Below are 22,064 nucleotides of genomic sequence, written 5' to 3'. Positions count from 1 at the left end.
GGATCCTCTGTGCATGTGCACGCTTTGCTTCCCTGATCGCACGTGACAGTTTGGGTTCTCAGTAGCATGCACACCTCAGCAGTCATCCATGGCTTCTGGTTGGGGCGTGTGGTGATGGTCCTGGAGACAGTAACATTATCAATGCACTTGCTGATGTAGATAGTGGATGCTGTTTACAGTAAGCAGCTCATGCTCGAGTTGAGCCTTATAGGAATTTACTAAAGAGGTCCTCTATTACACTGCAGTTTGGGGATTCATATTTTGCAGACACGCTCGTATGAACAGGTTCCTGTCTGTCTCAGAGGTTGATCCAAGGCCCACCCGCTCAGCCCAGTCCTTAGTAAAACAGGAGAAAAGCCCCGAGCACAGCTCATCAGGCCCATATCTCTCCAAGAGGCCTGCACTTTAAGTAGGAATTGCCTCAGCAACTGAAAAGGTGTCAACGTTAGTGTGCCATTGCTATTCATATTTGGGAGGGTGTCATTGCTAACCAACTCCTCCTCAGTAAACCTGGGCTTTAAATATATCAGAACAGTCCAAAAATCAGGTTGTTAATTGAGCATATTTGGTGCCTTCCTCTAACACATCCAAAATTAGTCTGCATGAAGATTAGTCTGATCAGGTAAACTGTCACAAATATTTTTAATATCAGTCATGTTAGGAGGCATAACTACACACTCTCACCCAGCATCATGAATAGAGCAGAAATATTCATGGGGGGCTGGAGCCATGGTCCAAAGTCTCACCCTGCTGTCAAGAGATGTGGTTAGGATAGAGGGCTGGTGTGGGCTTGCCACCCACACCTCATCCAGAAGCCCCCCTCTCAGCTTCCTGATTTAGCTCTGATGCATCCATGGCCTTTGGCACAGAAACACACAAACCAACTTGATTTCTTCTAAATGCTATTTATTCTTTGAGAGTCTTTGTTGAGACTGGGGTTAACTGAAAATGAAGCCAAGAACACCATTGCTGGACCATAAAAGAGCTTGTGAAAACTGTGCTAGAAAAATGCCCATCAAATAAAGAATCATGGATCTCAGCAGAGAAGTTGTGGCATGGCTTGTTGCCACACCCGAAGAACCACTGCTTTCATCACCTTGCAAAGCTAGATTGAATTAATGCTGACCCTTGTGCTCCTTCAGACTGCAAGTAACCCATACAAATGAAGCAGGCAATATTACAAATACTTTATTCAAGTAACAAAACCAGAACCATTTTGAGAAAGACCATTACACTCAGTATCCCATTTAGACTGCATCAAACAGCCTCAAATTGGAACAGACGCTAGTGGTTTTACATTTGCCTCCAATAAGGAATCCTTGTCCCACCCACTGGAGTACATGCTTAAGAGCCCTTTGTCAATCCATATGCTGGATGAGGTTTGATCAACCTGTAAAACCCAAGTATAAAACATTGGATTTGTGAGGAGATTGACCTTCTGCATCTAGGATTGGGCAGCCTGTACTGAAAGCTGTTAGTGGCTGGAGAACTGGCCTTTTGAGACATCATGGGAATTCAGAGGTCCAGGAAACCGTTGCCTTTCATGTGCACCACCCCCTTCTGCCCGACGACTAGTAGAGGTCACACCAGAAGCCCACATTTGGGAACGGGCAGCCAGTCCGAACGGCTGAACCTTACTCGAGAAACGGGCAGCCTGTCCTGACCCCTGGACGGTGCTCAACAAACGGGCAGCTTGTCCTGATGCTTGGAAGTTGGGTACAACATGAGAATCCAGATATCCAGGAAACCGGTGGCTTGAACGTGCATCATTCCCTTCAGACTCACGATTGGTAGAGGTCACACCAGAAGCCCACATTTGGGAACGGGCAGCCTGTCCCAAAGCTTGGACAGGCCTTGAGGAGTGGCCAGCCTGTCCAGACACCTGGATGGGGCACAATGAAGGGGCAGTGGACAAATCATGGGAATATAGATTTCCAGAACCGCTTCTGGTCTTACATGGAACCATCCCATCAGATTCATGATGTGGGGAAACCAAACCAGGAGGCCACAAGCGATAATGTATTCTGATCTGAGGGCTGGTAGGGGCTGCCGGGGTTGCCTGCCTGGCCTCGAGGGCTGGTAGGGGGCTGCCGGGGCTGGCCTGCCTGGCCCGAGGGCTGGTAGGGGGCTGCCGGGGGTTGCCTGCCTGGCCCGAGGGCTGGTAGGGGCTGCCCGGTGTGGCCTGCCTGGCCCGAGAGGCTGGTTAAGGGGGCTGCCGGGGTTGACATGCCTGGCCACGAGGGCTGGTAGTGGGCTGCCGGGGTGGCCTGCCTGGCCCGAGGGCTGGAGGTGGCTGCACGGGGTGGCCTGGCCTTGGCCCGAGGGCTGGTAGGGGGGCTGCCGGGGTGGCCTGCCTGGCCCGAGGGCTGGTAGGGGGACTGCCCGGGGTGGCCTGCCTGGCCCGAGGGCTGGTAGGGGGACTGCCGGGGTGGCCTGCCTGGCCCGAGGGCTGTGGTGGCTGCCGGGGTGGGCTGCTGGCCTAGGGCGGGTGGGGGCTGCCGGGGTGGCCATGCCTGGCCCGAGGGCTGGTAGGGGGCTGCCGGGGTGCCTGCCTGGCCCGAGGGCTGGTAGGGGGCTGCCGGGGTGGCCTGCCTGGGCCCGAGGCTGGTAGGGGGCTTGCCGGTGGTGCCTGCCTGGCCCGAGGGCTGGTAGGTGGGCTGCCGGGGTGGCCTGCCTGGCCCGAGGGCTGGTTTGGGGGGGGGGGGCTGCCGGGGTGGGCCTTGCCTGGCCGAGGGCTGGGTAGGGGGCTGCCGGGGTGGCCTGCCTGGCACCGAGGGCGGGTAGGGGCCTTGCCGGGGTTGGCCTGCTCGGCCAGAGGGCTGGTAGGGGGCTTGCCGGGGTGGGCCTGCCTGGCCCGTGGGCTGGTGGGGGCTGCCGGGGTGGCCTGCCTGGCCCGAGGGCTGGTGGGGGCTGCCGGGGTGGCCTGCCTGGCCCGAGGGCTGGTAGGGGCTGCCGGGGTGGCCTGCCTGGCCCGAGGGCTGGTAGGGGCTGCCGGGGTGGCCTGCCTGGCCCGAGGGCTGGTAGGGGCTGCCGGGGTGGCCTGCCTGGCCCGAGGGCTGGTAGGGGCTGCCGGGGTGGCCTGCCTGGCCCGAGGGCTGGTAGGGGCTGCCGGGGTGGCCTGCCTGGCCCGAGGGCTGGTAGGGGCTGCCGGGGTGGCCTGCCTGGCCCGAGGGCTGGTAGGGGCTGCCGGGGTGGCCTGCCTGGCCCGAGGGCTGGTAGGGGCTGCCGGGGTGGCCTGCCTGGCCCGAGGGCTGGTAGGGGCTGCCGGGGTGGCCTGCCTGGCCCGAGGGCTGGTAGGGGCTGCCGGGGTGGCCTGCCTGGCCCGAGGGCTGGTAGGGGCTGCCGGGGTGGCCTGCCTGGCCCGAGGGCTGGTAGGGGCTGCCGGGGTGGCCTGCCTGGCCCGAGGGCTGGTAGGGGCTGCCGGGGTGGCCTGCCTGGCCCGAGGGCTGGTAGGGGCTGCCGGGGTGGCCTGCCTGGCCCGAGGGCTGGTAGGGGCTGCCGGGGTGGCCTGCCTGGCCCTCTTGGGAATCTAGATGTCCATAACGGCTACGGCTTTTACATGCTTCATGCTGGCCAGGTTGAGGGCTTGTGGACGTTACACCAGAACCCCACAGCTGGGATTCCTGAGACCACACTGCACTCTGGAGGCTGGATGTTTGCCCTTTCTTTGACAGCTGAAAAGGAGTGGTCCCATACAGGTGCCTGCTGCTACTTTGTTGAGCCCCCCTAGCAATCTGCTGCCTGTCAGAAGTGTATGGACTTCGAAATCCTTGAGCACTGGAATCGGTGTCTACACCATCAGAAGACCCATGGTACAAACGTCCTTGTGGAAAAAGGCGACTGGACAGAGGAGTATTTAATGCAACATTGCCACCAGTGTGTTCATGGGAAGAGGGACCCTGCAACTGGGTTTGGGTTACAGTTTCAGGAAGCTTCTGACCACTTTGGAGAACCGACTGGTAATATCCTGCTGTCCCAATTTCAGTCAGGTCTTCTGAAAAACCCTTTCCACTGCTGGAAGCCCACCTTGACTTGGCAGCTTCGTTCTCACTAGATTCTAGGCCTTGCTGCAAAAACGGGGAGCTACTTTCCATGGATGCAACACTAGAAGGCAAGTCTCCCATATCAGTAGCATTTCCAGGCTGACCTAAAGGATTTTCATTCCACACTTGCAGGACAAAGGAGAAAAAGCAAGGTTACATTCAGAACATTTGAGCAAGCACAAGAGAACCAATATCTTTCTCCAGTCTCATACCTCTATATCCCTCTGCATCTTTTACTAATAATAGTGCAGTGAGAAGTAACCAAAACCTACAAGACAAAAGAGCATTTGTTCATGAAGATAACTCCCTGTCAGTGTCAGACAAAATACCAGCACAAATGATCCACACCATATGTTTACCTCCTGCTCCACCACATCATGCCTCTAGACAGGATGACCCCAAACCCAGGGTGTAACAGCACCTTTGTCTCTCTCTGAGACTCACAGGCAAACAGATGCTTCCCTTCCTGCTTGTGTTCCTCTTAAGCCTCTCATTAAAGTTAACCTGATAAGGATCACCTGGTCAAACTCTTTTCAGCTGTTATATAAGCAGTTACAGGAACTGAGGCATGACCGACGCTGAAAAAAAAAAAAAAAATAGTTGGTGATAGTAAAGTATAACTGTGACATTGGTTTAGTACCAGAGACTGATTGTAGAAGAGTTAATGTGCAATTAATTTGTTTGTTTGTTGTATGGGTAACTGTGTGCCAATTTCACTTCTCTTTGTTTATGGCTGGTGAGTATTTTATTTTGCCAAATGTCCTTTACTAAGCTTATCATCCAAATTTTCTACAGTTCTATATTTGTTTGGTGCTATTGCCTGTCTTTTTGCACATCTTGATTATAGTTGTATATAATTGTAAATTATAGTAACATTTTTATATCTATCTAGGTTTCTCAAGAAATTCTGGACAAAGCCACTTTTATGGATTCACTGCCTCTGTAAAAAAAAACAAAAACAAACAAAAAAAACCCAACTATTAAAAACCATTCAGAATTCTAATTTGTGGGTAAACCAAGAGTGAATCCTCAATCCTGTAGTCATATGAAATGCACTGGTGAAAAATATTTAAGATTGCTTGACTGTGTGGAAATGGTACATTAGCAAATGAAAGTAATCAAAAATGTTGAAACGATGTATAACTCTTTATAATTTGAATCACATCATTAATAAATCTTCTGCATGCAGTTTTAAGAACATTCTCATTCCAGATTTGACTGCCATTCTGAAATTTGGCTTTAGTTTAGCTCAAGGAAACTTGCTGCATAGTAGGTTAGCTTCACAGTGTATGTTGCAGTAGCAACTATCCTACACTTTTGCTGAGCGAAAGGACCAGTTTACATGCTCTTGATCTCATTTAGTAATTCACTGAAATAAACAATTTTAAACTTGGGGGGAATTAATTTTTTTTTTCTTTTTTAGAACTTCTTAACTCGCCCAGCTCTGTGATGAAGACCTGTGTATTTCTCTTCTGAATTACATTTCAAAAGGCGGATCACATGACTGGTACTTTGCAACAGCTCTTGACATCCACTTCTCAACTTGCTCCTTTACCTATTTTTATTCAAAGTCTCATTTTGTGATTCAAACGTTCCATGAACTCAATTTTTAATTTGAACGATAACTATACTTAAAGTGACCAGTACTTCAGGTTCGATCTCCTCAGGTTACCCTCCGTCCTCTGTAGCCGCATCAATCCGGGGAAGTCGAGAGACACTGACACCAGTGTGAATCAAGAGAGTTCCACTTTATTGAGGAAAGCACAAAGTATACATGTGTCCTATATGTACTATCTAATCTACAGGATGATGGGGGCGGGGGGGAAGTCAGACATGTTCTAAGAGTCTATGTAGAAAGCAAAGAAGCAAGGCTAATACAGATTAGATGTTCACTGCATGAACAAGCAGGAGCTGTCCCTGTACCAGCCATTAGCTACTCCTGTGCTTAGAGAGAAAAGGAGGGGTAAAGGAGACAAGAGGAGGGAGCGGATGATCTCGGGAGACCGTCAAGCCGTCATGGCTGATGAGCAGAGACCTTGTGTTGGGTGCCTGAAGACAGAAAGGCTCCAGTGTCTAACACTCCCCCTTTGATTCCAAGAGGAATCATATATCAGTATATAGACTTTGCTCATACACAGGCACCAAGGCAACATTTGCATGATTAATCACAGTGGTGTGATTACAGGAGAACACGAGTTTATAAAACAAGATCATGGGAGAACATGTGTTTATAAACCAAGATCCCTGAGGTCCAATAAGGTCTGTCAGCCAACTGAACCAAGAATCATCAGCAGCTGGAGGCTCAGCAGTAGCGGCCTTCGTGTCAGTAATGTTCTTATAGTAACTAAAGATGTCAAAGCAACACGTTTCGTTAATGACCTAGCAGCCGCCTCCCTCCTTTGCCAAGAGGAGATCTAGGGCCAAGCGGTTTTGCAAGACAGCGGTTTGGATTTTATCTACTTCATCATTGAACAATGCCAGGGTGTTTTCAGTCCTATTGACTAAAGTAAGCACCTGCCATGCCAAGTCATTAATTTTGTTAAGTGCTGCAGTAGTTCCTCCTCCCAGGAACAAACTCCAAACCAAGTTTGCTCCAGGGTTAGTCCATGGGTTGGCCAGTATGTTCCCATCATACCTATTAGGGGGGGCCAGGAATTACAAACCATTTATTAGCCCTGCCCTGCGGTAACATGATCGACCGAGACCGGTACCCAGGGTGTATGGAACGCCTGACATACCAGACAATCCTTCTCTGGCTCTACCTCTCCTGCCGCTACCAGGGAGACCACACAGGCTAAATTACCATTACATTGCCGTTGATGAGTCTAAAAGCACTCCAGCCCCCTTTTGTACCCATCGAGACTGAAAGTAATGCCAATATTATCACACAGATGGGGCCCATTATTCATACAGTAAGGTTTTGCATACAATTATCAGGAAAACAAGGAGAGAAAGGACCAAAGAGTCTGCAAAGGATGTTAATAGGCAGATAGGATAGCTATCAATTTAAAATACCAATTTATAATATCAACAGGGCCAAGGAGTACTTCCTCTGTGTGGTGCAGCCGAGGGGCAGTCCCCCAGCATAACAAATTTTGTATCATATGTGAATGTGTTAAGGTGCATTTGGCTTGGCGGACGTGTCAGCTACTGGTAATTTCTTCGGCGGGTTGGCGTGTATCCACTGTACCGATCCCGATGTTAGCACAGCAGTTCGAGTCACTGCGATCACGGTTGTTGGGGTTCCGTACGCAGCTTCACCAACTTTCTGAGGGTTCAATGATTTGACTAAAACAGTGTCACCTGTAGTAGGCTTGTCTGTGGGAAGAGGGAGAGCACAAGAGACATTACCACGCACACTGTTCAATTTCTCAATCAACATTTAGGTGTAGTCTGCCAGGATCACGTCCGTGTCACCTGAATGAGAAACACCTGGGTTACCTCTGACCCATGGGGTAAATTATCCAGCAAAAATTAACTCAAATGGTGCCAATTTGGTGGTGGCACTGGGCGTCATTCTGATCTGACATAACATTGCTGGCAGTAGATCTATCCATTTCTTTCCTGTTTCCATCATAGCCTTTGTTAACATTTCTTTCAATGTATGATTAATTCTCTCAACAATGCCAGATGACTGAGGGATGTGAAACTTCCAGTCAAGAGTTAGGTAGGTGCATAGTTTCTGAGTTACCTTAGAAATGAAACAAAGTCCCTGATCTGAATCTATTACCTGAGGCACACCATACCTCTTTATTATCTTCTTGGCTAGGATTTTAACCACAGTGCAGCGTCTTCCTTAGAACAAGGAAACGCCTCAGTCCACTTGGAAAACCTGTATACAATCACTAGCCGATACTTCAACTGACCACAAGGTGGCATGTGAGTAAAGTCTATCTGTAGTCACTGAAAGGGATATTCAGGAGCCTTACCCTGGTTGCTTCTAGCATAGGTTAAACAGCTATCTAGGAAGAGTTTTATAGTTTTACATGTTTCAGGTATACAAAACTGCTTTTGAATGTTAGCCGTCACCCCCCCCCCCCCCCCCCCCCTTTGTGCAATATGTGAAATCCTGTGAAAAGGACGCACAAGAAATGGCAAAACAGATATAGGAAGGGCGATACACCCCTCCGGGTCACAGATTAGACCATTTTTATCATGACTACATCTTTGATCAGCCCAATGAGAGCAGTCCAGTCATGTACCCTGAGTCTTTAAGAAATGCAAATCGATATCAGTAGACACCGAGCAATGAGAAAACATGGAGACAGCTTCACATGTCGACGATACAGTGTATGGGCATGAGGGGGCATTAACAGCTGCCCAAAGTGCAACCTCATCTGCCAAGGCATTGCCAGTGTCTGTGTCAAATCCAGAGATCGTGTCCTGACCCCTGACCTTTTCGACAGTCAGCCGAGCTGGTAGTGTACATGCAGACAAAAGTGCAGACACTAATCCTGAATTAGAAATAGGCTTACCATCCGAGGTGCAGCACCCCCTGGAGTGCCAAATCTTACCGAAATTATGAGCAACCCCAAACGCATGACAGGAATCAGTATACATGGTGACAACCTGATCCCAGGATAGATGACAGGCCCTGGTCAATGCCATCAGTTCAGCTGGTGAGCAGACCTGTAAGGGCAGACAGAATATCCGCAGGGAAATTCGGAGTCAGACGGTGTAAAACATGAGGCATCTACAAAAATGTGATAGGCGTGCTAGCGAGATCAGAGTGCATGCTCAATGACTCAAGGATAGCCTCCATTCGTGGGGCACAGAGTCAGCAGAATGATTTAGCGATGTCAAAAGCGATTGTAACAGACTAGCAGATGAACTCAGGGTTGTGTGTGATTTAATGGTTCTGAGTGGCGCAGAGGATGGCCTCAAAGCCTGAACGGTGCTGTGCCATCATGTGCTGTGTTTGAATGTTATTGAGAATAATAATAACTTGATGTGAAGTGTGAAGAACCATGGTATGAGACAGTGCCAATTTCTCAGCGTCAGTGACTAGCAGGGCCGAGGCAGCCCTGGCGCGTAAGCAGGCCGGCATGCTTGAACGACCGAATCAAAAGTTTTGGAAAGGTAGGCCACAGGGCCATAACTGCCACCATGCTCTTGACCCAGGATGCCCACGGCTATGGAGCCGTTTTCAGAAACGTAAAGGTGGAAGGGCAGATTATAATTCAGCAGGCCAAGCGCTGAAGCAGAGCACAAGGCCGATTTCAGAGTCCTAAATGATGCATGGTTTCAGTCCAGACCAACGTATCAGGACAGTCTTTTCCACAGCCCTGCCTGTGGACTTTATCATGAAAGGAACAATCCAGCACCCATTAACCAGACCCAGGAAACTCAACATGTGTTGCTAGGCTGGCCCATCACGTCTGTAAACATAGAGATATTTGGTCTGGAATGGATCGTCATTTTGCCCTGTTCAAAAGAGAGAGAGAGAGATTCATTTTAAACATTAAATCATGACCCAACAGGTTCAATGGAGAACCAGGAATAACTACAAACCGATGCATCAAAAGAATTGAGGGGTCATCTGGACTTCTAACGGACAAAGAGTGCATTTTAGGACAGTTCACAGGGACCCCCAAAATTCCCACAGAACTAACGGACGAACCAGAAACCGGACCAGTGTAACAGTGCGAGCTAAAGGATGAATAGGTGGAACCGGAGTCCACCAAAAATGAATAAAAATGATTATCGATCAGCAGATCAATAAGGGAAGTGAACGAAAATCACCAGGGGTGAGCAGGGATGTTTGGGAATAGGCAAAAGATGGAGCTCGCTGCTGTGGAGAGCACGTGTGCAAGTTTGAGTGTATACTGTACAGGACATCACATAATCCCATATGTCATCAACCAGGGACTCCCACCAATACTTCCTCAGCAATAACTGGTAGTACGTGTAACCCCCAGATGTCCACTACACAATGAAGTATGTGCCCATCTCACAGGGTCACCTCTCAGGACTGTGGGTACATATTGTCTCCCTGGGGGTGACAAAAAGGAAAAGACGGAACTGGTTGATCTGGTTTAATCTCCCGAAAGCCTCCTCAGCCTATGTATTTCATCTTAGTCTCCTGTTAGCCTGCCCCTTGAGAAGATTGGTTAAGGGTGAAGCTATTGTGCCAAAATTCCTGATAAATTTTCTATAAAAATTAGCAAACTGCAGGAACCTTTGTAACTCCTTAATGCTTACAGGTACTTGCCAGTCTACAACAGCAGTAAGCTTTTCAGGATCCATTGAGATATTCCCCACAGAAATAGCACAGCTTAAGAAGGTTAGGGATGTCCAACGGAACTTACATTTAGCCTTGGCATAAAGGTTGTGTTGGGCTAGAACAGCAGCCACGTGTTGTAGATGTGGTAAATCTACATATTGTCGATATACACAATAAGGAATCTGTCTATCATATCATGAAACATCTCATCCATGAACACCTGGAATACAGGACTATTGGCCAGGTCTTACGGCAGTACCAGATACTCTGTGTGCTGTGACAAAACAAGCCTTCCACATAGCTCCTTGCAGCTTTTCATGTGCAAGGGAGATCAAGGGCAGGGGAAAAGAATACTTCATGGTTACCTCATTTAATACTCTGTAATCAATGCATGGTCGTAAACACCCCTCCATTCTTCTCCACAAAGAAGAATCCAGCTGCGAGGGTCATGTGGACAGTTTTCTATTAAGTCTAGGAATGGTTATGTGACTGGTTTCAGCTTGATTGATGGGTTAAGTAAATACCCCATATCATGTGAAATAAAACATTTATTAGAAGATTTGTGTCACAGTACACTGAACAATTTTGCGCCCTCAAACAAAACTGTCTACAAACAGTGTTAAAGCAGAAAAATAAATTGGAGGTTTTCAGATTACAATTACATTTATGGCATTTGGCAGACGCTCTTATGCTAAGCAACTTACAAACGTGCTTTGTCATTTACTCATAAAATGTATACTAGCCAGTACAGTAGGTCAGTGTTCAAGATACCATTGAACTAGATAAGCTTGGAGTGTAACGCGAGGAGGCAGAGCACGATGCGTGGACGAGTTGTGTAAAACACAATTAGACGTTTATTCCAATGCACAAGATGACGTAGCTTACAGGCTATCATGGGTTAAACATTGACTACAAGTAACGTTTAAACGAGACCTTAAATACACGCATGACAACGATGAAGAACGAGAACTAGTTGTGAGACATGGGGGGGGGGGGCGTGGTCCTACAAACGAACACACATACACACACACGGAGACGTCTGGGAGGAGGGGCCGTATCGTGACATGGAAAAAAACTTCTCATTAACTATCATCAAAATAAAGAATCTCATTATCTATCATCAGAATAGACAGAATAGAACAGCAGATAATGTTTATAAATTAATATTTCCATGTCGTGTCTTTGTTTTCCTTTACTTCCTTGTTTCATTCCTTGGTTTTGTTTTCTCCGCCCCTCGTCTGTTCCTCAGTTCCAGTCGGTGTTTTGGTTGTCCCTGCTATGTTCATCTTCGTCTGATTAAGCCTCGATTGTTCTGATTATTTAAGCTTTAGGTTTTGGCTTCTATTTTGTCAAGTCACGTTCTTCTCAGTCATGTTTATATTATGCTCCTAGTACTGTCGTCGCCATTTCTTTTCTATTTACTCCGGTCATGTATTATGTTACTCCCAGTGTTACCCCTTTGCCTCTTTGTATTTTGCCCTTATTAATAAACCGCTTCCTGCATTTGCGTTCTGCCTCTTGCCTCGTTCCTGCTGGAACTGTAACAACTGTAAATAAATTAAGATCAGGCCATTATTGAGTCCCAACTTCCTCCAGACATTACTAGCAACATGCGTTCAGATTTCTTCAGTATAGAGATTAGAATTAAGCAGCACATTTTCATCAGTTACAACCAAAAGGGCTTCTGAGGCTATGGAGTCTGAAGGTCTCGTCCTGCATTATGGAGCTCAGTCCTGTTGGGAATATCAATCTGTATGTTGTACTCTACACCAACCATGTGTGGACTGTAGATTCATTTGCAAAATTTTTAACAGCCAGAGGGGATCCCTTACTAAATATAAGCAATGTGTCTTAAAACAGCTTTGCTCTCATTTAACAACAAATAATAAGCATTAAATAACATGCACTTGCTGACCTTTGACCTGCCTGTGGTTGTTCTTGTTCTCATGTTATGCTCTAATTAAGCATGAACTTGAGTAGCATTCTAATGTAATAAAGTTAACATGCCTTATGCAAAGCACCTACCTCAGCGCTGGCTGTAATCAGACCTGATGATGTGAATTGTAGGTCTCTGAAGTGTAGGTCTCTCACACACAGAAAGGACAAACTGACCAGGCTCCACTATAATATTAACATGTGTACAGTCAAGACACTCAAGCCATAGTTAAACTCATAGGTTCTATGGCACCTCTTTGCAGTGTTGGTAAGTAATAGCCACTGCTAGTCAGCTTGCCCTAGAGAGTTCATCTCAAGCTTTCGCTTGTATGAAATGAAGTTCATCTTAATAACTTTTCAAAACCCAAATTCCCAGCCGTCTTAGTATTAGTTTGAAAGGGGCTGATCTGTTTCAGACAAAAATGCACCAATGTAAGTTGGCTGGTGGGTGCAGAGAGCCAGGTTTATGTGGAGACCAAAAATGTCTCCTCATGTCATAACTGTCTGATGCCATTACCCGAAACCCAATACAGGAATTCATAGACGGGGTAGGGAAGAGGAACCCAAAGAGAAGGTTGAAGGTGCTGAAATGTCTTTTGTCCACCCTGTGCCCCCTTAACTTTTGATGAATGGCTTCAACTGCTTTCTGTAAAGTGAGACGCCCACCTGACTCGGGTATGGTGGGGGCCGGCTGGGGACATTTTGTGAAATCTGGTTCAGATCAGCAGGTGCTGGTGTTGAGGAGTGTTGGATCTACCATCTGCACAAAAGCACACCCCACTGTCTTTGCTGCCCCCTGATCACAGAACCAGGTGGCATCTGAAGGCAGCTGGCAAACAAGCCCAATTTTGACAGATGCCCGAGATCCACTGAGCATGCTGCAGTCTAGGAGATACTCGGACTGACATATTTTCCCTTGTGCCATAGTGTTGCTGTAACCAGTAGTCAGAACAAATGCAAGAGCCATAAGTGGCTCTGATTAGCAAATAATAACAATCACTCACTTGCCAATTTGTAGGAACAACCAGTGCATCTTGTAAATGCACTGGAGTCTCAGCACTTTAATCTGTTTTATTAATAATAATTTTTGCTAGTTACACAATTTCACATTATATCTGAAATATCAAATTGGATTGTAGTTACCTGGCTTAAATCAACTTCTGAGCTCTCCTTAAAGGAAAATAACACAAGTTGTTTTTTTTCTGCATTTGTGGTCCCAGTTTGAGAGGAGCAACAGACTGCACTGCAACATTTGCATTAGAAACTTTTGCCATTTTCTCCCATACTGGTCAAAAGCATATGACCTGACTAGTTAGTGTGGGCAGTTTTAACATACTGAAAAAAAATTCAATTTCTCAACAAACAGGAACATGAAATGAAGTACAATGACATTATTAATGCTTATACCATAACAATTATAACACATATACAGTTATAGACGCAAACGCGCTAGATAGTTGTCTGTGAGCCAGGAGATTTCTGTGTGGTTATACAGAGGAGCAAGGAGAAACACAGCAGGCTACATTGCTGTCAGCTTCAGCTATAGTGGGCATGACCTGTAAAACACAAGATGGACTGTATGAGTGTGGATGTGTATTGTACATTGATGCTAATGAAGAAACCATAGAGTGTACAAATACAAACCCTTCCACAGTTTGCATCATTAAAAAGGGGGCTTTTGATGTGAAAATGACAAAAGTAGGATGAAGTGTGATTGGTCTGAGGGTACACAAGGGTGAGGAAACAATGATTTAACTGAGCATAGTTCGTTAAATTAAACTCTCAACACTGATTGTTGTACTCTGCCATGGTGGATATGTTCGGTATAAGGACAGAACATTGCTGTGCTGTGAGATGTGATATTATCCGAAGTATAATTATTCAAACTGGAGTCTATAGCTGTAGTGAGGAGCTCAAGAGAGCTCAATGATGGGAAGAACCTGTTCCTGAGCCAAGTGTTCTAGAACTGATACTCCTGTATCTGTAGGAGGTTATACAGAGTGTCACTTGGGTTCAAGGGGTCCCCAGTGATGCTATACACAGTGCTGATGATGATGATGATGATTATTATTATTATTATTAAGCTACATTTATTCAGTTCCTTTCTCAAACTCAAGGGCACTTTACAGTCAGATATCACAGACTGTCAATGGTAGGTAGCTGTGTCCCAATGACTTCTCACCTTCCTCTTCTGTCATTAAAATTGCATGTGTGCTCACTGGGAATGAAACCCATGACCCTGGTGTTGTATCAGGTACCAGCTACAGGACCACAATATTCATATTCATTTTTTAAAATATTTTATTCATATTCATTCAATATTTATATATGCTGATTTCTTTGTGTAAGGTGGGCTTGAATCCAGGTCAGCTGGGTGATGACACCAACTGCCTACTGGGTGAACAGTTAGATCTTGGATCAGGTAAAACAAAAGGAAAAAACTAAACACCACAGCGAGCGTGGAAAAAGGGAGAACAAAGGATGCCTCGGGAAGAAATTGCCACCCTGATGAACTGAGGAAAACCAAACTAAAACTTCCCAAACAAAACCAGAAAACAGGGAGGAACTAAGGGAAGCCTCGGGAGAGAGACAGACTCGAAAGGGGAGGAGACGTGTAAAAACACGGACACCCTCGCAGCACAGAAGTAAGGTGAAGCACAAGGGGGAAAACTGGAGAGGGAAGGGGACGTGTAAAAGCACAAACAACCTCAAAGACAAGAAGTGACATGTAGCACAAGGGCTCAAGCACCTAACATTACCAGCTAGGCACTTGGCTCAGAATTTTGGCAAAGACCCAGCACTGAATGATTGGGTCACTGGGCTTATATAAGGTCTAGCCCAGCTGTTGGGTGTTAAGCCTGTTTAGTGGTGTGTGTGAGACTTGAGGCCTCCCTCTGGTGGCCGGAGGGGGCCTCAGCCTGGCACCAACCCTTACAATTTGAACCTGCATTACATATTTATTTATATTCACACATATACGATGATACCTTTGATCTGTGTTACACATTTATTTATATTTACATTTAAATGAATTCTTATGAAACATATATAAAACAAATTCCCCACTTGCCCTCCCCTGGGTGGTCTTTTTGCTTCAAGCGTGGGTCCTCTACCAAAGGCCTGTAAGCTTGAGGATCCTGTGTAGTATTTTAGCTGTTCCAAGGACAGCACTCTTCTGGAGCTCTAGAATATTGTTCATGGGATCTGCTGGAGCCATTCTTCCACTTTGGGGGTCACAGCCCCTTATTGCTCTGATAATCACAGGAACCAATGTCACTTTCAACTTCCAACTTTCAACATCTCTAGCTCTTGTTTCATCCCTTGGCATCCCTTGGCATCTTTTCATGATGTTCCTGATGTTGCTATCACTTGGGCTTGTTCCATCTATCAGTATGGCCCTCTTCTACTGTTTGTCCCTCACTACTAGGTCCAGTTGGTCATTACCATTTTGTCAGTCTCTATCTAAATATCCTACAGGATCTTGGCATGGTCATTCTCCACTGCTTCTGTGGGTGTATCCCACTTAGACCTTGATACATCCAATCTGTACTCAGCACAGATGTTTCTGTATACTATGCCTGCCACTTGGTTATAGAATTCCATATATGCACAGTCTCAGTGCTGGATTTGGTGTGAAACCCTTTGTGTATTGTGAAGAGTATCAGGACAGGGCATCTCCTTGGCAAATCCTGTACTCAATGGTGACTCATTCTATTGGCCTGAAGTTGGCCCCTAGGGACATCTTACACAGCTCAACTGAGTTCTAATAAAAGCTCTTAGAGTCCTGTTGATGTTATACAGCCTCAAGCATTCCAGGATTGACTGAATCATAGGCTTTCTTATAGTGAATCCAGGTGACGCACAAGTTGGTCTTACAGTCTCGAGTGACTGTTTTATCCAGCAGTAGCTGAGGCTTAGCTCCTCTGGTGTTCTTGCCAGTGCCTTTTTTGGCCCTGCTCATGTATTAAGCCATGTGTCTACTCATCTAAGCCACAATGATTCCAGACAGGAGCTTTCATCTTGTTGAGGCAGGTTATTGGATGGAACTCAATCAAATCAAAATCAAAATTGATTTCTATTTTTATATTTACTTATAATAGCCATTAAGGGCAACAGAGAAGTAGTTGGCTTGGGTGGAGGTGTGGTGGGCTATGGGAGGGGACATCAGGGAGTGGTGGAAGTAGCGAGTGGTGATTAGGCCTAAAGAGAACTGCCCTTTTCTGGGGGTCCTTCAGGATCAGGACTGTCCTGCCATTCAGGGTGGGTTCTATCCATTAGCATCTGATTTAATTGTGTTGCCAGGTGTATATGAAGAGCAGTCAGCTTCTTCAGCCATTAGGCATAGACCATGTCTTGGACCTGTCCAGTTCTTCATACTTGAGACTCTGCCTGGATGTCTGCTAGTGTGATGCTTACTGGATCCTGTTCAGGGAGGTTGCTGTGGTCAGCTCTCAGGTTCGATAACCTCTGGACAATGTTGTGTGATACCTCCTTCTCCTTTATGCCATTCCAGTATTGTTTAGTCTCCAGCTTTGGGGGGTCTGTTCTCATGCTGTTACACTGCCACCAAGAGGGCACTTTGGATGGCCCATCGGAGAATATCCTGTTTATTCTCATGGCTTCTACTTCTCTTTGTATCTCTTCATGAACTGTTAATCTGTTAATCTCCAAGGCCTCAGGTATGGACAGATTGTTGCACTTCTCAGTTACATTTATCACTCCTTTCTGCATTTATGATATCTGGCTGACTTTCTGTGTTGCCTTTATCTTGGCCTCTAAGTATCAGTGATACTGTAGCATATATCAGCTGGTTGGTCTCAGTGATGGTTACAGTAGTGGTTGTCTGTAGTGCTGCATTCACATCTTCCAGCAGCCTCTCAGGAGCCTTCTTGGTCTTGGTAGTCTGCTACGACCGATGTCAAGGTTAGCCTTGATCTCAGGTCAGCAGCTCAGGTCAGCAGGAGGTGTTGAGCTTAGTGCATAGGTTCATTGGCTCTTGGTTCCCAAAACTGGTGTGTGTAGATGATGATGATATAATTTCTCCTCTAACCTGGCTCCACCTTGCCATAGCATTTGTGTTGTACCTTGTCAATTTCTAGTTGTGACAGCAGTTGCTGCTTTTAGATGTTAGAACACTGAGTTAGTAGTTGTTTCAGTGTTAGTCTAGATGTTTTGAAGCATCCATAGTTCCCACATTCTCTGCATATTCCCTGTCGCACTCAGCTCGCTTGTAGAGTAGCATTCCAACAGTCCTCTGTTCTCCACTCTTGTTCATGAGTGCCTTGTATTGATTCCAGTAACCCACTTTTTATCAGATTGCCCTGTTCCCCCAACATCTGACACAGACCTTGTCGACCTGGGTGGCATCCGAGCCAGTATAACTCTCTTATGCTCATCTCTCATTGTTATTGAGGTAGGCGGACAGCAATAAGGAACTTGCCTAAGGGACCACACTGCAGATGCCCTGGTCAAGGCATCAAACCTCTGGCTGGCTAGCTCCGTGGATTACACCACTGACTTCAGTAGAGGCAGTCAGGATTTTAAATCACAACATATATCTACGTATTTTTTAGTGAAATCTTACTTGCACTATACTTTGGCTATAACCAGTGAATTTTTAACAAAAAGGATGGCCAAAAAAGTAGTCAATCTTTGTCACTCTTTGTGTACATTAGAATGCCGTCATGTAATCAGGTTCCCTGGAAGTAAGAAGCTTAAGATATGGCCATGGATTTAATTTAATGCATCTTAGTGTTAATACATTTTCTTTACCTGTGAATGATTGACTGTTTAATATGCAAGAAAAAGTAACAAAAATGTTCATAATCAGTATTGTGATTTTGGTTGAACCCTTTCTTTACTTCAGTCCAAAGCAGCTTTGTTTCTCAGCTGATGCTATAGCTCATTGTGTATGTCAGCACTCAGATTGGGTCATGTTTATATATTATACTTACAGAATGCAGATATTGCTAAAGCAAGACAGCATATGGCAAAGACACATTCAGATGGCAGAAGAATCACTCTCAGATCCGTCAGTGTGCGTTCACCATGTCCTAATGATTGAAAGAGAAACGGCGATCACTAGGACTTTCTTTAAAGAAGATTTTGTGATTGTAGAACATGCACTCCTCAACCGATAAAACACAATTATGTAAAAATATGATCATATCTTCATGTAAATGCTGATATGAACAGACTGCTACATGTAGCAAAGGTATTCTGGTCTATTAATGTGAAGCTGCAATTTACTATAATATAAGAAAGTATATGTCTGTATAACAATAACAATAACAATAATAATAATAATAAAGAAGAAGAAAAATAATAATAAAATATAATACATGTCTAAGATTACAAATCAACACTACTTTAAACAGTTATGAACTGTAATTCAAAGAGTAAAGCAACATTTTGTTTAATTTTCATAGGTTACATAAAAGTGCCATTTATACATACACACAATTATACTAATTAGTAAAGGAAACAATTTAAAATGCAGAGCTCACTGACGTGTTTTCAGGATCAGTTCTGCTATTAATGAGATGGAGTTCACACAAATGAGCCCGACTGCCCCAAGCATGTATACAATTGTATATAATTGCCCTGTAATAGTATGCAAAAGGAAAAAATTATTAAGATCTAATTTTCTGAAGAAAACACTGACTTGATAAAATAGTTCAGTTAATCACACAATCGATGGGTTAAACACACACATGACGTTTAGTTTGGAGCTTAACAGTGAAAGTGCTGAAGTTGGATTTCTCCTGATGTCTCCTGATCTGACCATCAGGCTATTGTTACAGACAGAGCAGCATATTTCTGAAACCTCGTAGAAACAAATAAGATTTGATTTAATGCACTTTGAACCACTATAATGAAAACACTATAATGGACACACTATAAGGTCATTTATAAAGTCACACTATAAGGTGCGTGTGTGTGTGTGTGTGTGTGTAAATTATTCTCATACACTATATAACATTACTCTGCAAAGGTTGTAGGCACCTATGAAATTACATGGCAATAAGTGTTCCTTTGCAGGTAAAACAATAATATAAGAACAATATAACAATAACATATAAAAATAACAATATAATATAACAATAACAGCAACAACAATAATAATAAATATCTTGGGCATGACATTGAACTGCATCCAACAATGAATACACAAACAAGAATAAACCCATGCCACATTGCATAGGTAAAGAAGGGTCACGTACTCCAGTGACTGCTGAACAAGCTGTAGTAGAAAAATCAGCTATTGATTGCCCTGGTCCTCATGTAGTTACCTAATCAAGCCTCAATCTCAAGATGATCTATATTTTATGGCATCATCTGCGCAGGCAAAGTCCACCATATGGCTACTAAATGAACAAGACTAAAGTGGACTATGTAGGAGTAATACTACGCTGTTGAGAACAAGTTTGTTTACCACAAGGAGATGGATCAATAAAAAGAAGCTCCAGCTGCTGATGTCCGATGACAGTGTCCCACACCTGAAACCTTAGCTATGCTAGAGAATGTCAGAAACAGCATCTGTAATTACCATCGCAGTCCCCTTGGAAGGTGGCTCAAGACCCGAAATCGGACCAAGAACAATCAGCAAGCTGCAGGATACCATTTAATTAGCCATAACAAACCATTATCTTAACAAACCGCGCCTTACAAAGGCAATTTGTGAGCAAATAGCAGCTGTGAATCAAGTTCAAGTTCAAGTTCAAGTTCGGTTTATTTGTCACATACATAGTCATACACAGTATAACTCGGAGTGAAATGGTTGAGAGTGCTCTGTCCAAACTGAGGAAAAAGAAAACAGGGGTGCATAGAGAAATATATATCTTTGATATCCAAGAACGACTAAGTTAACCTCACCTCACCGAGTCAAAAAGCTGATGTAAGCAACAGCTACTGTCAATGCCAGAGACTAAAAATCATGACATGAACCCAGAGATTAATCAACATGGAAGAGAAAGAACTGGAACAAAATCAATAAGCATCTGAAAGACCATCCTTAGTGAACTGAAGAAACGAGTCAAAAGCAAACAAGTACACGCCCAGGCCAAGCTCATATTTCACTGAGCAAAAATGCAGAGCATTTGCATTGCATTTTTTAGATTTCGCTCATCTCTACCAAGAAATAAAAGTGAAGCTTCAGGCCACGACTCAGTGACTGAGGAGGTCCACAATGAGAAGAGAGCAGTTCTGATAAAACAAGTTCTTTGGTGAGGATGCTAAGAAATACTACCAGGAGCTCAAATGTCAGAAGAAGTCCTCATAGAACCAGCAGTAAAAGAGTGAGTCAAGGAATTCTGGCATGGAATCCTGGAAGACAGCATTGCCCACAACATATAGCAATGTGTAATACATGTCTAAAATCACCATTTGTACAATCGTTTACTGAGTAAAAGTGTCTGTCACTCTAATTTCACAAAATCTTAGAGGGCCTAAAATGTGACTGAACAATGACTTATATATATATATATATATATATATATATATATATATATATATATATATATATATATATATATATAAAGCTTCATGGAGTATCAATATGTCAAGCTTCATGTGTGCAATTAAAAATGTGCATTAAAACAACTATAACCAAAAAATTGCAAAATACAAAAAAGTCTCAACTGCACAGAACCGTATTTAATATCGCGAAAACATATGCATTCACCACCAGTTTACTTTCACACAAAAAACAAAGTAAATATTTACTAAAAGACTGTAAATTTTGTCAAACAAAAGTCATGACTATTATATTATAACATTGTAAAATAACATTAATTTAGCCATTGATCTCTGTAATTTTCATATTCTTCTTCAACAAAGTAATCAAACCCCTCAGGCTCTAAACTTCAGCAGCAGTTATCTTTTTGCACAACATTTTAGCTAGCTAACTAGATCTCAAATCAGCGAGGATGGAAATGTTTCTGACTTGAAGGGTTAATAGTTAATGATTTCATGATTGTTTATTGGTCACACAGACTGACACACAAATTAATCAATGACACAGAGTGGTTAGATGGATAAGGCTTGAGTGACACACAAGCACGCTAATCACATGGTGTGAGGCAGATGATGTGTATCTTAACCAATATCTATTCTCTATTGTTAGCAATATGTTGATACATTTTCTTATTTTAATAGCTAACTTCAGATTCTATAGTATAAGGTTTCAGTGATATAGGATATAATGTTTTTGTGTATAGTGTCGTGGAGCACAATTATTAGGCAAGTTGTATTTTTGAGGATGCATTTTATTATTGAACCACTACAGTGTTCTCGGTCAATCCAAAATGTTAATAAACCTCAAATCTGAATATTTATGTGAGGTTTTCGCTTTCTTAGAAGAATATCTATGTGTGCATAATTATTGGGCAACTATTATTGTGCAGAATTATTATGCAACTAAATGAAAAACTGACATATTCCCATCTCATTTGTCGATTTTCATCTGTTAAAGTGAGAATAATAAACAAACAACTCAAAATTTACAAATAAACATTTCTGACATAAAAAAAAATCAGTGACCCATATAGCCACCTTTCTTTTCTTTTCATAAGCCTCCCATTGATTCGGTCAATCTGTTGACGATCAACTTTTTGTGCAGCGGCAACCATAGCCTCCCAGCAACTGTTCAGAGAGCTGTACTATTTTCCTTCACTGTAAATCTCCCATTTAAGAAGAGCCCACAAATTCTCAATAGGGTTTAGGTAAGGTAAGGGCCATGTCATTATTCTTTCATCTTTAAGGCCATTACTGGCTAGCCACGCAGTGGAGTACTTCGATGCACGCGATGGAGCATTGTCCTGCATAAAAATCGTGGTCTTCTTGAAAGGTGCAGACTTTTCCCT

At 44.3% G+C, this 22,064-nt stretch overlaps 2 protein-coding genes across 7 annotated transcripts in view; both read right to left on the bottom strand.

The window, feature by feature from the left end:
- Nucleotides 1-1,797: 1,797 nt before the first annotated feature.
- Nucleotides 1,798-4,603, bottom strand: LOC118242425 (DNA-directed RNA polymerase II subunit RPB1-like). The gene is made up of 6 exons (XM_035533574.1): nucleotides 4,403-4,603; nucleotides 4,256-4,311; nucleotides 3,500-4,168; nucleotides 2,725-2,871; nucleotides 1,999-2,146; nucleotides 1,798-1,882 (listed from the first exon to the last, which is right to left on the bottom strand). Exons 1-6 carry the CDS (start codon nucleotides 4,420-4,422, stop codon nucleotides 1,798-1,800), a joined length of 1,125 nt encoding a protein of 374 aa, XP_035389467.1. The 5' UTR covers nucleotides 4,423-4,603.
- Nucleotides 4,604-8,111: 3,508 nt separating this feature from the next.
- The window catches only part of LOC118242396, a 28,868-nt gene continuing 14,915 nt past the window's right edge, over nucleotides 8,112-22,064 (bottom strand). For 4 of the 6 annotated variants that reach the window (XM_035533304.1, XM_035533308.1, XM_035533307.1 and 1 more), the window contains 3 exons: nucleotides 18,712-18,804; nucleotides 18,156-18,254; nucleotides 13,206-13,757 (listed from right to left, as the gene is read on the bottom strand). In XM_035533304.1, coding sequence (XP_035389197.1) covers nucleotides 13,738-13,757; nucleotides 18,156-18,254; nucleotides 18,712-18,804 — 212 coding nt within the window. In that variant the 3' untranslated portion in view covers nucleotides 13,206-13,737. Of the gene's footprint in view, nucleotides 8,673-13,205; nucleotides 13,758-18,155; nucleotides 18,255-18,711; nucleotides 18,805-22,064 lie in introns of those variants that run through there. The other 2 variants (XM_035533305.1, XM_035533306.1) reach the window with 2 other exon arrangements.

The sequence above is a fragment of the Electrophorus electricus genome, chromosome 14, assembly GCF_013358815.1.
Source record: "Electrophorus electricus isolate fEleEle1 chromosome 14, fEleEle1.pri, whole genome shotgun sequence".
NCBI classification, from domain to species: Eukaryota; Metazoa; Chordata; class Actinopteri; order Gymnotiformes; family Gymnotidae; genus Electrophorus; species Electrophorus electricus.
Note: the sequence above shows the minus strand (reverse complement) of the source record. Positions and strands in the feature narration are given on the sequence as shown.

What these genes read in the sequence shown, in the direction of transcription:
- LOC118242425 (XM_035533574.1), bottom strand. Translation starts at nt 4,422, where the DNA reads ATGATGTGGTGGAGCAGGAG. An exon ending in GGGCCAGGCAGGCCACCCCG is followed by an intron (nt 2,872 to 3,499) that starts GCAGCCCCTACC and finishes CCACCCCGGCAG; the next exon opens with CCCCCACCAGCCCACGGGCC. An exon ending in TTATCGCTTGTGGCCTCCTG is followed by an intron (nt 1,883 to 1,998) that starts GTTTGGTTTCCC and finishes TGCCCCATCCAG; the next exon opens with GTGTCTGGACAGGCTGGCCA.